This window comes from Polyodon spathula, chromosome 11 (genome assembly GCF_017654505.1).
Source record: "Polyodon spathula isolate WHYD16114869_AA chromosome 11, ASM1765450v1, whole genome shotgun sequence".
Classification (NCBI taxonomy): Eukaryota; Metazoa; Chordata; class Actinopteri; order Acipenseriformes; family Polyodontidae; genus Polyodon; species Polyodon spathula.
Window position 1 is genome coordinate 22,182,668 of NC_054544.1, and position 14,420 is coordinate 22,197,087.

A 14,420-nucleotide genomic window follows, 5' to 3' on the forward strand; every position below is an offset into this window, starting at 1 on the left:
ATAAAGGTAGAGTAATTGTTATTAATACCTGTTCGATTATACAAACTAGTATAGGTCCTAATTAGTTTGGATAATTGACTCTTTGTGTGTGTGTGTGTGTGTGTGTGTGTGATCAAGAACCGCTAATTGATTTTGAAGAGAGTCGAAGACTTTTACAGAAAATGATATCAAGATGAAAAGAGCAACATAACAGATGACGAAGACGAGACGGAAAAAACGCAACCTGAGGAATAAGTTCCAGAGGTTCTATTGGAAGAAGTGAAACATGCTATACATGTGAAGATCGGCTTTCTGCACCCGGAGAAGACGGCATCATGATTGACATTGTGAAAGAAGGAGGTGAAGAGATGACAAAAATAATATTGCATATTTTTACAGATTGTATTAAACAAAAGAAAGTGCCAAACGACTGGAAGAACGCATCTGTGATTCAAACCAGCAGCGAATACAGACTGCCACATTGCTTGGGATTCATTGACTATGAACAAGCCTTTGACTCTGTTTACACAAGATCTGTATTAAGCTCTTTGAAAAAACAAGGAATTGAGAAAACGTACAGACACTTGATCAGCACCATATACAAGAATACAACATCCACAGTAAGACTCCATAAAAACAGTGACAAAATCAAGATTAAAAAAAGAGTTCGTCAAGGAGATACAATTTCCCCAAAGCTCTTCACGGCCTCTCTAGAAGACATTTTCAAAAGTTATATATATTTTGTGAGGGTGTGTACATTCCAGATCAAACTTGGGCAGCTGTGGGGTTGTGGGTGTAAAGAGTGCACACTCCATCTGGGTAAAGGCTTGTAGGAATCTTTGAGGAGATGTTTAAAATAAAACAAAACAAAAGTAATAAAGTGTGAAAAGACAACATAAACCAACTGGATGATAAACAAAGTCTGGAGATAAAAATCAGAGAGTTAACAAATGAATGTAAAGTGGTTATCACGGGTTGATTAAGAAATGTTTTTATTTGGTTTGTTTTTTTTAAATTTAGTCGTCTCCAATTTTTTACCCGGTTTTCTCTCCAATTTAGTGTGCCCAATTATTATCTGTATCACCCCCTGATCTGGCCACTCCTCTGCAGAACCACAAGCGCCCTATCGGACGCAGGGTTGCTGATGGGTGGTGAGCTGTGGATTCCCCTGCTGACCTAAGCCCTCCCTACATGGGCAGTGCTCAGCCAATTGTCCTGCACTCCATGTGGAGCGCTTTTACTTGATGCTCCACTTGGGAGCCCTCTGATTAAGAAAGGTTAAACCACAAACTTGGGTTTAAAAAGAATCAATGTTATGGTTGAAAAGGTATGCTATTATATCGGAAAGGGTATTTGGAGGCATTAAGACCCTGGGGATGATGCAGATGGCAGGATTACCTCCAATGTAGGTTCATTGTTTGATTTATTAATATGACTTAATTGTTTAATCATGTAATTGCCTGAGTGTTAAAAGAGTGGTGACGATGAGAAGGTATTAGGGGGAACGTGAGTGGAGTTGATTATTTATGAAGAAACCAAAGTAAGGAAAACGAAATAAGTTGCGTTGGTGTGTAAATCGGGGTAAACAGGAGTAGCCTGTCCCCGTTTAGAGAGGGATGCTATACTGTTAGACCCAAAAAAGGGGTTAGGCATTTCTTTTTTTTTTGTTTGCATTTGTTTTGTTTTCAAATAAAGCCACTTTCCAAAAGCGATAAGTTACCTTACATTGGTAAAACAAGTATTCAATAGAGTCCTCAGAACCACTGCAAAAACTGCAGAGTGGAAATATTCAGAAGGTACTGGCTTCTCTTTAGATTGGTTGGGTAAATCCTGTGTAGAATGTTGAAATGGATTTCCTTGGCTTTATGTAGAATTGAGAATTTAAAAGGAGGTGTCCAGGCTCCCTTACCATGTATACCCCTCCCCCCGCAGGGTGGTACCTCCCGGAGAGGCGCCAACGAGCCAGAGCCTGCTGTGAGGCTCTTCCATGTCCATGGAACCAATGAGCACAACACTCGCTCCATCGAGGTGCCTGCCCGCGCCTGCTCTCTCAACTCCAACGACGTCTTTGTGCTCAAATCTGACAGCTGCTGCTACCTCTGGTATGGGAAGGTAAGTAACAGATCAACACATCAACAGTCAACACTTAACAATGAGCGCGCTATTGGTTACTCCGTGCCCCATTCTACTCAGCAATGTAGTGATTTCCATATATGGTCGTATAAGGAGCATGTGCTTCTGCCACTTTTTATACATTTGTTTCTGTGTGGTTCTCGGTAGAAAAATGAACAGATAATGGAAAATAAATTATCTAAAACATGTTATTTTATATCTGGTAATGAAAAAATATGGAGGGATCTGGCAGAACACCTCCAACATAATCTTAAGTCAGTAGCTTATCACATGATATATGTTTTAAAGCAATATAGTGCACACCATGTGCATTCCTGTATGACAGTGTTCTATGGACCAACTTTAAATCTTTCACTGGAAGTCGTCCAGAAATCATTAGGACATATTATCTTATTGTTCTACAGGGCTGCAGTGGGGATGAGAGAGAGATTGCAAAAACTGTGGCTGACATCATCTCCAAGAGAGAGAAGCTGGTTATTGCTGAAGGCCAAGAGCCTGCAGATTTCTGGGTAACCTTAGGTGGAAAATCCCAGTACGCCAACAATAAAAGGTATTTTTTTTTAAATACATACATATATTAATTCATTCTAAAAAATATATAACATCATACTGGGAACTATTACTGGTGATGTAATCCATGGTGGATTGTGACAGCTGCAGTATTGATTTATGAATTTATTAAATGTTATTAATAAAGGTGGGTGTGCTGAAACAAAAGCACTTTGTTAAAATTGGAAATGGTTCCTATTTTCCATTGTGCTGTAATCCTAAGAAATTACACTATGTAACAGAATTTTTGTTCCTGGGTAGTAAGTGTTATTTCCTAATTACTTATGCCTCAAAGTATAGAAAATGGCTATTATTCCCCAAAAACTTTGCTTTTGTGACCAGGACAGTGATATTTTGAAATTTACCTATTTCCAATGAGAAAACCGGCGAATTTGTGTTTTTTCGTTCACATAAAGTCAGAAAAAAACAACATATGAATCCAAATTAACATGTATTTATACTAAAGTAATACAAAAATGACTACAAAAGATTTAGAAGTGAGTAGTTTTTCGAGATTTACGATTATACTGTAAATCACTTTCACGAATCAGCCCCCAAATGTAGTCTCCCATCATATTCTTGTTATACTGTCCCTGGTAGCGGCATTCAAAGTCCAGTATATCCTGGTGGAAGCGCTCGCCTTGCTCCTCCGAGTACGCTCCCATGTTCTCCTTGAATTTATCAAGATGAGCATCAAGGATATGGACTTTGAGGGACATCCTACAGCCCATTGTGCCGTAGTTCTTCACCAGAGTCTCAACCAGCTCCACATAGTTTTCGGCCTTGTGATTGCCCAGGAAGCCCCGAACCACTGCGACAAAGCTATTCCAAGCTTCTCCTTACTAGTGAGCTTCTTGGGGAATTCATTGCACTCCAGGATCTTCTTTATCTATGGTCCAACGAATACACCGGCTTTGACCTTTGCCTCAGACAGCTTAGGGAAGAAGTCTTGAAGGTACTTGAAGGATGCCAACTCCTTATCTAGAGCTCTGACAAATTAGAACATAAGAACATAAGAAAGTTTACAAACGAGAGGAGACCATTTGGCCCATCTTGCTTGTTTGGTTGTTAGTAGCTTATTGATCCCAAAATCTCATCAAGCAGCTTCTTGAATGATCCCAGGGTGTCAGCTTCAACAACATTACTGGGCAGTTGATTCCAGACCCTCACAATTCTCTGTGTAAAAAAGTGTCTCCTATTTTCTGTTCTGAATGCCCCTTTGTCTAAACTCCATTTGTGACCCCTGGTCCTTGTTTCTTTTTTCAGGCTGAAAAAGTCCCTTGGGTCGACACTGTCAATATCTTTTAGAATTTTGAATGCTTGAATTAGGTCGCCACGTAGTCTTCTTTGTTCAAGACTGAACAGATTCAATTCTTTTAAGCCCGGAATAATTCTGGTCGCTCTTCTTTGCACTCTTTCTAGAGCAGCAATATCTTTTTTATAGCGAGGTGACCAGAACTGCACACAATATTCAAGATGAGGTCTTCCTAGTGCATTGTACAGTTTTAACATTACTTCCCTTGATTTAAATTCAACACTTTTCACAATGTATCCGAGCATCTTGTTAGCCTTTTTTATAGCTTCCCCACATTGTCTAGATGAAGACATTTCTGAGTCAACAAAAACTCCTAGGTCTTTTTCATAGATTCCTTCTCCAATTTCTGTATCTCCCATATGATATTTATAATGTACATTTGTATTTCCTGCGTGCAGTACCTTACACTTTTCTCTATTAAATGTCATTTGCCATGTGTCTGCCCAGTTCTGAATCTTGTCTAGATCATTTTGAATGACCTTTGCTGCTGCAACAGTGTTTGCCACTCCTCCTACTTTTGTGTCGTCTGCAAATTTAACAAGTTTGCTTACTATACCAGAATCTAAATCATTAATGTAGATTAGGAATAGCAGAGGACCTAATACTGATCCCTGTGGTACACCGTTGGTTACCACACTCCATTCTGAGGTTTTTCCTCTAATCAGTACTTTCTGTTTTCTACATGTTAACCACTCGCTAATCCATGTACATGCGTTTCCTTGAATCCCAACTGCGTTCAGTTTGAGAATTAATCTTTTGTGCAGGACTTTGTCAAAAGCTTTCTGGAAATCTAAATAAACCATGTCATATGCTTTGCAATTATCCATTATCGATGTTGCATCCTCAAAAAAATCAAGCAAGTTAGTTAGACACGATCTCCCTTTCCTAAAACCATGTTGACTGTCTCCCAGGATACTGTTACCATATAGGTAATTTTCCATTTTGGATCTTATTATAGTTTCCATAAGTTTGCATATAATAGAAGTCAGGCTTACTGGTCTGTAGTTACCTGGTTCAGTTTTGTTTCCCTTTTTGTGGATCGGTATTACGTTTGCAATTTTCCAGTCTGTCGGTACCACCCCTGTGTCAAGAGTCTGCTGCATGATCTTGGTTAGCGGTTTGTAAATTACTTCTTTCATTTCTTTGAGTACTACTGGGAGGATCTCATCCGGCCCAGGGGATTTGTTTATTTTAAGAGCTCCTAGTCCCTTTAACACTTCTGCCTCAGTTATGCTAAAGTTATTTAAAACTGGATAGGAACTGGATGACATGTGGGGCATGTTGTCAGTATCTTCCTTTGTAAAAACTTGTGAAAAGTAATCATTTAACATATTTGCTATTTTTTTTTCTTCCTCTATGATTTTGCCATTTGTATTTCTTAAACATTTAATCTCCTCTTTGAATGTTCTCTTGCTGTTGTAATATTGGAAAAACATTTTGGAATTGGTTTTAGCTCCCTTAGCAATGTTCATTTCTATCTCTCTCTTGGCCTTTCTAACTTCCTTTTTGACTTGCGTTTGCAGTTCTGTGTACTCTTTCTGCGTACTTTCTTTTTGGTCCTTTTTTAATGCTCTGTAAAGTGCCTTTTTTCGCTGAATATTTTTTTTAATTGATCTATTAAACCATTTTGGCAATTTAGTTTTACATTTAGATTTGTCTACTTTAGGGATATAATTGTTTTGCGCCTCTAGTACTACATTTTTGAAGAACAACCATCCTTCTTCTGTGGGTGTTTTCTCTATTTTACTCCAATCTACTTCTGTTAGTCTCTGTTTCATACCTTCATAGTTTGCTTTTCTAAAATTGTAAACCTTAGCTTTAGTCTTTACTTTTGGGGATTTAAAAAACACTTCAAATGAGACCATGTTGTGGTCTGAGTTTGCCAATGGTTCTCTGACCTCTGTTTTAGTTATTCTATCTTCGTTATTTGAAAAGACTAAATCAAGGCATGCCTCCCCTCTAGTGGGTGCCTTGACAAATTGCGTTAGGAAGCAGTCATTTGTCATTTCCACCATTTCTATTTCATCCTTCGCGCTACCCACCAGGTTTTCCCATTTTATTTGGGGTAAGTTGAAATCCCCCATTAGTATGGCTTCTCCTTTGCTACACGCATTTCTAATGTCATTGTATAACAGATTATTGTGCTCAACGTCTGAATCTGTTGGTCTATAGCATGCTCCTATTATTATGCCTTTTGAATTTTTGTCCGTTATTCTGACCCATATTGATTCGGTTTTATTTTCTTTGTCCAGGTTTAACACCTGGGCTTCAAGACTGTTTCTTATGTATAGCGCTACCCCTCCTCCTCTTCTGTCCTGCCTGTCTTTCCTATACAGTGTATACCCACAAATATTATATTCGTCCCCATCACTCTCAGACAACCACGTTTCTGTAACACCTATCACATCATAGTTACCTGTTAGTGCAGTATCTTCAAGTTCTAGAATTTTGTTTCTGATACTTTTAGCATTTAGATAAATACATTTAATGGTTGTCTTACCTGAGTTGTTGTTCTTGTTTTGATGCGGTCTCCCTTCTGTTTTTCTGTTGATTTCTCCCCCCTTCCTTTCTAGTTTAAATGCTTCTGAACCTGCTCGAGGATCTTTTCTCCGAATAGACTAGTTCCCTTGTTATTTAAATGCAGTCCATCCCGTCTATACAGATAGTCCTTGTTGTAGAATTGTTTCATAAGGCCCAATTTGATGTGCAGTGGTGGCATCAGCACCTTCCGGGGATCCACCAGTGGCTCCCACTTGACGTTGTTCCTCCCCACAGAGAACTTGGTCCGCTGTGGCTAGTCCCGCCTGTAGTAGTGCGCCTTGGTGTCCCTGCTGTCCCAAAGGCAAAGATAGCAGGGAAACTTGGTAAAACCGCCTTGGAGACCCATCAGGAATGCCACCATTTTGAAGTCTACCATGACCTCCCAGAAAAATGCAGATATGTATCTACTTAGGCAGCTGGAACTAAACTGAACTGGTGGGCTTAAGGCCCCTGTATTTATACTACTATTTATATTACTGGAAAGTTCTAGAAAGTTCTAGAAGTTACTCCAAGTTTACTCAGCACTGAATCTATCTGGAATGTTCTGGAAAATAGGTAAATTTCAAAATATCACGGTCCTGGTCACAAAAGCAAAGTTTGTGGGGAATAATATCCATTTTCTATACTTTTGCGGCATAAGCAATTAGGAAATAACACTTACTACCCAGGAACCCAAAAAATAAATAAAACATTTGTTACACGGTGTTATGTATTGCATTTTGCTAACAAATAACAGTTTCTGTGATTGCAACTGCTTCTTATTTTCATTTTACACTTCAGTTACATTTGTTCGAGGGCTCAACTGGTAAAAGCACAGCCAGGTATTGTGCAGGGTGAGTCATACAGTCAGGGGAGTGCCGGTTCCTGTCCTGGCTGTGTGAAGATGCTGATCCTTGCTGGGGATTAAATAGGGAGTGTTGAATTGGTTCTGGCACTTCCAAGGGTTAGGCAGGCAAAACATACCTATTGACCAAGAGCTCAGTGAGCTCAGGGGGCACCTGCAGGACTGCTCCTTTCATCTAGAGGCCGGTAGCGGTCCGACATCTGCTCTACAGCTCCTGAGTGGAAGGCAGGGGATTGGCTTGGCTGCGGGATTGAAGGACACCCACTAACATTCAGTTTTCCTGAGCTGTTGTTGCTTCTGTGAGGGCATTCTAAATTGGGGGAGAAAAATAGTTAAATTTTTTTTCATATTGCATATCCTTTAGTGTAGTTATTTATTTTAAATTAATGGGGCTTTCATCCAGCATCTGCACAGATATCAAATCTAACTGAATGTACTGGAACAGGTGATTTCAAAGCCTTTCATTCGTAACCTCCTCCGTCAAGGCTTCAAGAGGAGCAGCTTGACATCACTCCCCGTCTCTTTGAGTGCTCCAATCAGACGGGGCGGTTTGTTGCCACAGAGATAGCCAACTTTAATCAGGATGACCTGGATGAAGATGATGTGATGCTGCTTGACACTTGGGACCAGGTCAGCAAAGAACAAATAGCATCATGAGAACAGCACATTGGGAAATTCAAAAAGCAACATAGGGTGGAACTATTGTATAGTTCTTCTTGTTTAGATTCACTTTGTAGTTTACTGTTGGCAGTCATCACATCCTGGTAAATTTTAGAACTCTTAAAACACCCCTGTGACCTCTGTAGAGCTCTGTGGCAAAGTCGTTAACAGTGTGCAGGTGCAGGTGATCAATAATGGGGGCCGTTATTGGTTGCACCTTAATGTAAGAGCTGAACTTATGTTTGAGAACTATATTGAGGCCACAAGGTTTTAAAAATACACTGAGATGTGATGAATGAAAATGACATACAAAGTGATTCTAAACCACAAGAAAAATATGTTAAGATAACTGTCATACATCAGACCCATATCAAGTTTCTCTTAGAGTTTTTTAACCTTCTTTTTTATTTTGATATTGCACTTTACTACACTAGTGATCTATAAAAATATATATTATCCTCTTGTCCTGTATTTTCCATTACTCCTACAATATTACTGATAGCATGCTTAACTATATGAAAAATCTGAGAATATGTCATAGGACTTTCCAAACTTCTCAGCCTTATTACCAATTTGCAATTAGGTTCCTGATGTTTAAGAAACAGCCGACAGTAGGGAAGGAAAGTGATTGTTTGCTTTTGTTGAACTGAAAAAACCCAAGTCTTCCGAATATAACTATTAATCAGCGTCATTTTATTAATGCTCTTACTAATAACCAAGAATCCTAGAACCAAAAAACATGAAACCAGTTGTCCAGAATATCTTGATATAACACTATAATATGACCTGGGACAAACTTGCACTGTCTTACACAGTGTTATTTTTTTAATTTTCTCAAGGTTTAAGTTATATTTGCATCCAAAGAGGGGTGGGTGGACTCGCTATATATTTTGCATGCCTGGTTCCTGTTATATAGAAATGTAAATACAAAGGTGTGTGTGTGTGTGTGTGTCTGTATATATATATATATATATATATATATATATATATATATATATATATATATATATATATATATATATCTGTCTTAGAAACACTAGAAACATGGTTTAGTGCAGCCATGTTTCGGATGGAGGACCGGGCTGGCTGTAAGAGGAGAGAGGAAGCAAGAAAAAGGACAGCAAAGCACCACAGAGACATTGTGAATAAGCTACAGTAATAGTTTGATTGTGAAGAAATGACAATGGATTAATGTACCTGCGTTTTTTAATGAACTATGCAGATGTCTTCCTGTGCTGTACCTCATCCAGGTGTTCCTGTGGTTGGGCAAAGGGGCCAATGAGACAGAGAGGAAGGAGGCTATGACTACAGCACAGGAGTACTTGAGAACTCACCCAGGAGACCGAGACACTGGAACTCCCATCATCCTGGTCAAGCAGGGCTTCGAACCCCCTACCTTCACTGGCTGGTTCCTGGCCTGGGATCCCCACAGGTGGAGTGTAAGTAACACTGAAATAACACAAGTATCATTGTAGCACTGTTCATGGTTAATAAGACAGTACTTTGTTAAAAACTCACATTAGCCTGTGAACTTTAAAAAAATTGCACTTGTTAAGTTCAGTCATCGTTTGTAAGCCTTGGGATCTACTCAATTGATGTTAAAGAGCCTGGCTGGACTGCCCTCGTGGTTATAGAGCTTTTATCCTCATCTCGTCTTACTGACAGGGAACAGGACAGAATCCGTACTGGCACACATCACAAAAAATTGCCTGTTATACTCCTCCCCCTTTAACCTCTGCGATCGACTGCAGCCAATGTAACAAGACAGAGACTGGACGGGAATCAGCGACCCTGCACACCGCAAGCAAGTCTCAGCCACAAACCATTCAATGGTTATAGAGCTTTTAACATCATCTCAGCGCAACACACAACACTGCCTTTCAAATTAGGTTATTTATGTCTGTAAACAGAGGAAGGTTCATATTTTAATGACAGCAGTTCTGTTTAGATTAATGAAATAGACCCGCTTGTCTACAAGGCTCCCTCCACCCAGTCTGATACTGAGAAACAGAAAATAAATCTTTCAAGCTATACCCAGACAATCTGAACCTCTGTTAATGTTTTATTTCAGGATGGGAAATCCTATGAGGAGTTGAAGGCGGAGCTGGGGGATGCCAGTGCCACTGTGGAAATCATAGCGGTGAGCCTCAGTAGCTGTTTCTAACTTGCGAGAATTCCTCTGCCACTGGATAAGAGGGGGAGGTTAAAAGTTAATTCTACAAAGTGTCTCCTGCTTGTCTTCTGCTGTTCTCATTGCAGGCTAATAGAGTGTAGCAGAAGTTAAAGTCATTATAGCCAACAAAATAATTCCATAAATCTTACCCATTTTGCACTTAAATTGGCTACATAGGTGTGCAGTTTTGAAAATACACATGCTATAGTAAACATATATTTTCATTTTAAAACATCTTGTACTGCACAAGGTTAATGAAAATTCCCACTTTTCTTGCCTGTCCTTCCATGAATTCTGTTACTGCTTCTATTGACAGGAGAGAAGCAAGTGAAGGAGTAGGGACAGTGGCCCAGGAAGTGCAAGCCAGTCTAAAAGCATGGCTTACAAACAGATATTTCTTTATCTTAGAGTAGTACCAAATATTTTAAAATGAACATGCATATTTCCTAAAATGTATGGGGCCTATACGAGACTTATATAATGAGCGGGTGTTCATTCTGGCGAAAATGTACAGAAATATGTTGTTAGCTACAATTACTTTATTGGTCTCTAGAAGAACTCTGGCAGATTTAGATATTAAAAAAAAAAAAGATTCCAATACTACAAACAGTAAATCTCGTAAAGTAATTGCCTGTGTAGTTTCCAAGACATATTTTTCTTTGCGACAGCCATTGCAACAACACTAAAAAATACAAAACCTCCAAAAAAACAGAACTGCACAAGGTAAGTACAGAGCTTGAAAAGCATGGTGTTCTGTAATACTTTAAACCTCTTTTGTTCTCAGAACCTGACTCTGAATAATTCTAAAAAGGAAAACCTGGCAGTGCCACTGGGCCCCCTGCCAGTCTTCCCTGCTGAGCAGCTGGTCAACCGCCAGACCGAGGAGCTTCCTGAAGGAACAGACCCAGCCAGGAAGGAGGTAAAGAACTCTGAGATAAGCAGTGCCATTAGGACAGCCGCTGTGCTACTCTGAACCTGCACTGCCAGACAATATAGGGGAATATTTCATATCAAATACAGGTAGTGAGTGGTGTCAGCCAGACAGCGACCCTTCTGGATTAAACTAGTAGTTGTTAACCTGTGACAGGCTTGCAACTGGTACGCAGCAGCAGTTGTGTTTTACTATCGATCTGTTTGTACCACCAAACCACTGATAAAGTAAAGGATGTAGTCTGAGTAAACAGGGTGTCATTATTTATTGTACAGTTTCACAGTTACAGATGGTGAAGCAAAGCAGTCACTGTTATTTATGGTGAACTAATTTAACAAAACTGTCACATCTTCAGGGACATTTGCGAGAGAAACACTTGTAATGGAGTAGGTCTCTGTTTTACAATAGCCATTTTGTTTACAATGTTTACAATAGCCAATTGCTTATAGCTACTGGTACACCTGACAGTCACTGCTGAAAACACTGGTACTTGAGATGAAAAGGTTGAAAAGCACTGGCTTAAAGGTCAAAGTGGATATTCTTGATGAAAATCATGAAAATGTAATTGAGCAAAACAACGCATGAATTCCTTTTTTTTTAAAGAGTATATTACTTTAAAAATTAGTGAACAGGTTTTCTTACAAACAGGCTATAATTACAAAAATAATATTTTGTTCCTATAAAACTATAGAAGATCAATAATCACTGCCTTTGTTATATTACTGTAGGGTGTGAAATGTGAGGGTAAATCGGTTAGCATAGTCGGTGACTGAATGTGCCCAGTCCTTCAGAGAAGACTCCCTTTGAAATTTACTATGAGCTTAATTGGTTATGCAATAGCCTGTGTCCACTAGGCTTGTCTAATTAAACTTGTGCATTGTGCAGAGTAACGCATTATATTCTGAATTTTTTTCGTAACTTGTAGCTATAATGGTTCCTTTTTCAGACAGTTAACTGAATGTGGTAATGCATTACATTTTATGTGAAAAAATATGTTCCTTTTAGTTACATTTTGTAATAAGGACTATGGCTAATGCTTAAAATACAAATCACAAAGCGTTTCAGCAATGCAAGTCAAGTTAAACACATGTCACACGAATGTGCTTTTTCTACCATCATGCTAGAAAGTGGTGTCAGAGGAAGGAACAAATGGGTTAGGCAGCTGGATCTTCAAAGAATATTTCAAGCTACAGCCTGACCAAACTGAAAAAAAGGATCTCTGTAAAATGTAACCTGTGCCTGAGAAGTAACTATGTGTCACTGTAACTAGTTACATTTTGTTCAAAGTAACTTGTAACTGCAACAAATTATTTTTTAAAAGTAAATTCCAACACTGAACTGTGGTTAATTACATCACAGTAAAGACTGAAGTGGCTACCACTTGTGTTCAATAGGATTCTCATTAATCCTGGTGACCATACTAGGAAGTTCTGTTCATTGACCACCAGGGGGCACACGTTAGCTTTATTATTAAACTAAACCAATTATTTGTGAGTGTCTGTTTTACTGCCACGCACTGCGGAAACAGCCAACGCATTTTTACACATCTCACAAGGTTGACTAGTGTGTTTCTCTTTATTTTGCAGGAGCATCTTTCAAATGAAGACTTTGTTGAAATTTTCGGAATGTCCCGTGCTTCCTTCTCTGCCCTCCCTCGCTGGAAACAGCAGAACCTGAAGAAAGAAAAGGGCCTTTTCTAGAAAATATGTATAAATAGATATGTTCCTCCCTCCAAGGCGAGATGTCTTAAAATGGACAATATCATGGCATGCTGTTAGAGAGTGCCTCTGTAGAGAATGGGAATATTTCCAATAAAAACCTTATCATTGGTCCCCTTTTAAAGTGATCTTTTACCTATTTGTTTTACAACAATATAGATTTTAAAAAACTTTACTTCCTGGTACTCAGTTAGTTCCTGTGTGTTGCAGCTAATTGCAGCCGGACCATTGGACTTTAGACCAGAAAATGACGTTTAATTTGTATTTGAAATATCCTGAATTAAAGTAGAACCAACCAAGAAAGAACCAACTCAAAACAAAAAAGGGGTAACCTGTTGCAATCATTTAAGACCTACAATCATTTTAAACACAGCCAGCTGAATACAAAACTCGGAATCAAATGTTCCTTTTTTTTATTTTTTTATTACTAATTATTTCTTTCCTCTGAATTAAATGAGAAATGAGTTCCAGAATAAAAAGAGTGTATCTGATTTGTATTTATAAGTTTGCTTGGTGTTTCAGTGTACAGTATGTACAACACTATAGATTCCTGGTGTCTAATCATTTCCTGTGTTGTAGGTTCTAGTGATACAGATCCTTTGGAGTAGATCTCCTGGTTTAAAGGGATGACCTAAAGAGAATGAATCAGGTTAGGCTGAGCTTGACTGACATCTTTAAAATCTTAAAAGGAGTTGTCAAAGCTAACCATTGGTTTAAGCACAGCACAGAAACCAGGAGCAGAGGACACTGTTGTAAATTCAGCGGAGATACAATTAAGAGAGGGTAGGAAACAGTGGTGATGGTATAGGATGGGTTGTCTAGCCTTGTTAATGCTGAATAATTGGGATCCTTTAAGACTGGATTTATTTTGAGATCAATCAGCTACTAGCAACTGAAACTGCACTGAAATTCAGGAAGTGATTAGGTACCAGAAAACAAGAGCAACTTAAAATATACTGTGTTGTAATTTAAGAAAGAAAAAGGAGGCCCGGTGATAACGTTGCTCGTGCAAATTAGAGGTAAGAAGATGAATTGCAGTGCCATCTAGTGTTCGCATATAACAGTTAATCTAATAAACGGTATCAACTCTTCAAATCTGATCTCAAGATGACCTTGATTAACACAAAAATGTATGTGCTCTCTCATTCTCCATTGCTGGTTCTTAAGAGTGTTATTTGTCACTCTTGCTAACTAGTCCAGCACATTTTGTTCTTTTTTAACCCCTGTATCTGATGTTGTATAGCAATTTGTTCAATTTACGAGCTCACAGTTGCCACGGTCACAGAAGGGACAAATATTTTACATGCACAAAGAAATGACACAAGGGCATACTCCCCTTCCTTCCTCTCCTTCATATATGTTCTGTTGTCTATTATAGTCCATGTGCTCATAAGCTACCCATGGCTGGCCGATTACCTTCAAGGATCAAATGCAGTCGTTAAAGTGTTCATGTACCAGATTGGGAATATCACTGTGGAACTCTCTGCTGAGACCATGGAAATTAGCATGCTGGTACACAACAATCTTGCTAATGAATGGTGAGTGTTTTCAGGTTCTGTTGGAACGCAGTCAGGTTT

At 38.9% G+C, this 14,420-nt stretch overlaps 1 protein-coding gene across 1 annotated transcript in view; it reads left to right on the plus strand.

Annotated features, from left to right (window-relative positions):
• The window catches only part of vil1 (villin 1), a 29,434-nt gene extending 16,179 nt beyond the window's left edge, over nucleotides 1-13,255 (plus strand). The window contains exons 14-20 of the mRNA XM_041263001.1: nucleotides 1,912-2,091; nucleotides 2,517-2,662; nucleotides 7,847-7,991; nucleotides 9,272-9,460; nucleotides 10,093-10,161; nucleotides 10,979-11,113; nucleotides 12,712-13,255. Coding sequence (XP_041118935.1) covers nucleotides 1,912-2,091; nucleotides 2,517-2,662; nucleotides 7,847-7,991; nucleotides 9,272-9,460; nucleotides 10,093-10,161; nucleotides 10,979-11,113; nucleotides 12,712-12,825 — 978 coding nt within the window. The 3' untranslated portion in view covers nucleotides 12,826-13,255. The remainder of the gene's footprint in view (nucleotides 1-1,911; nucleotides 2,092-2,516; nucleotides 2,663-7,846; nucleotides 7,992-9,271; nucleotides 9,461-10,092; nucleotides 10,162-10,978; nucleotides 11,114-12,711) is intronic.
• The last annotated feature ends 1,165 nt before the right edge of the window (nucleotides 13,256-14,420 follow it).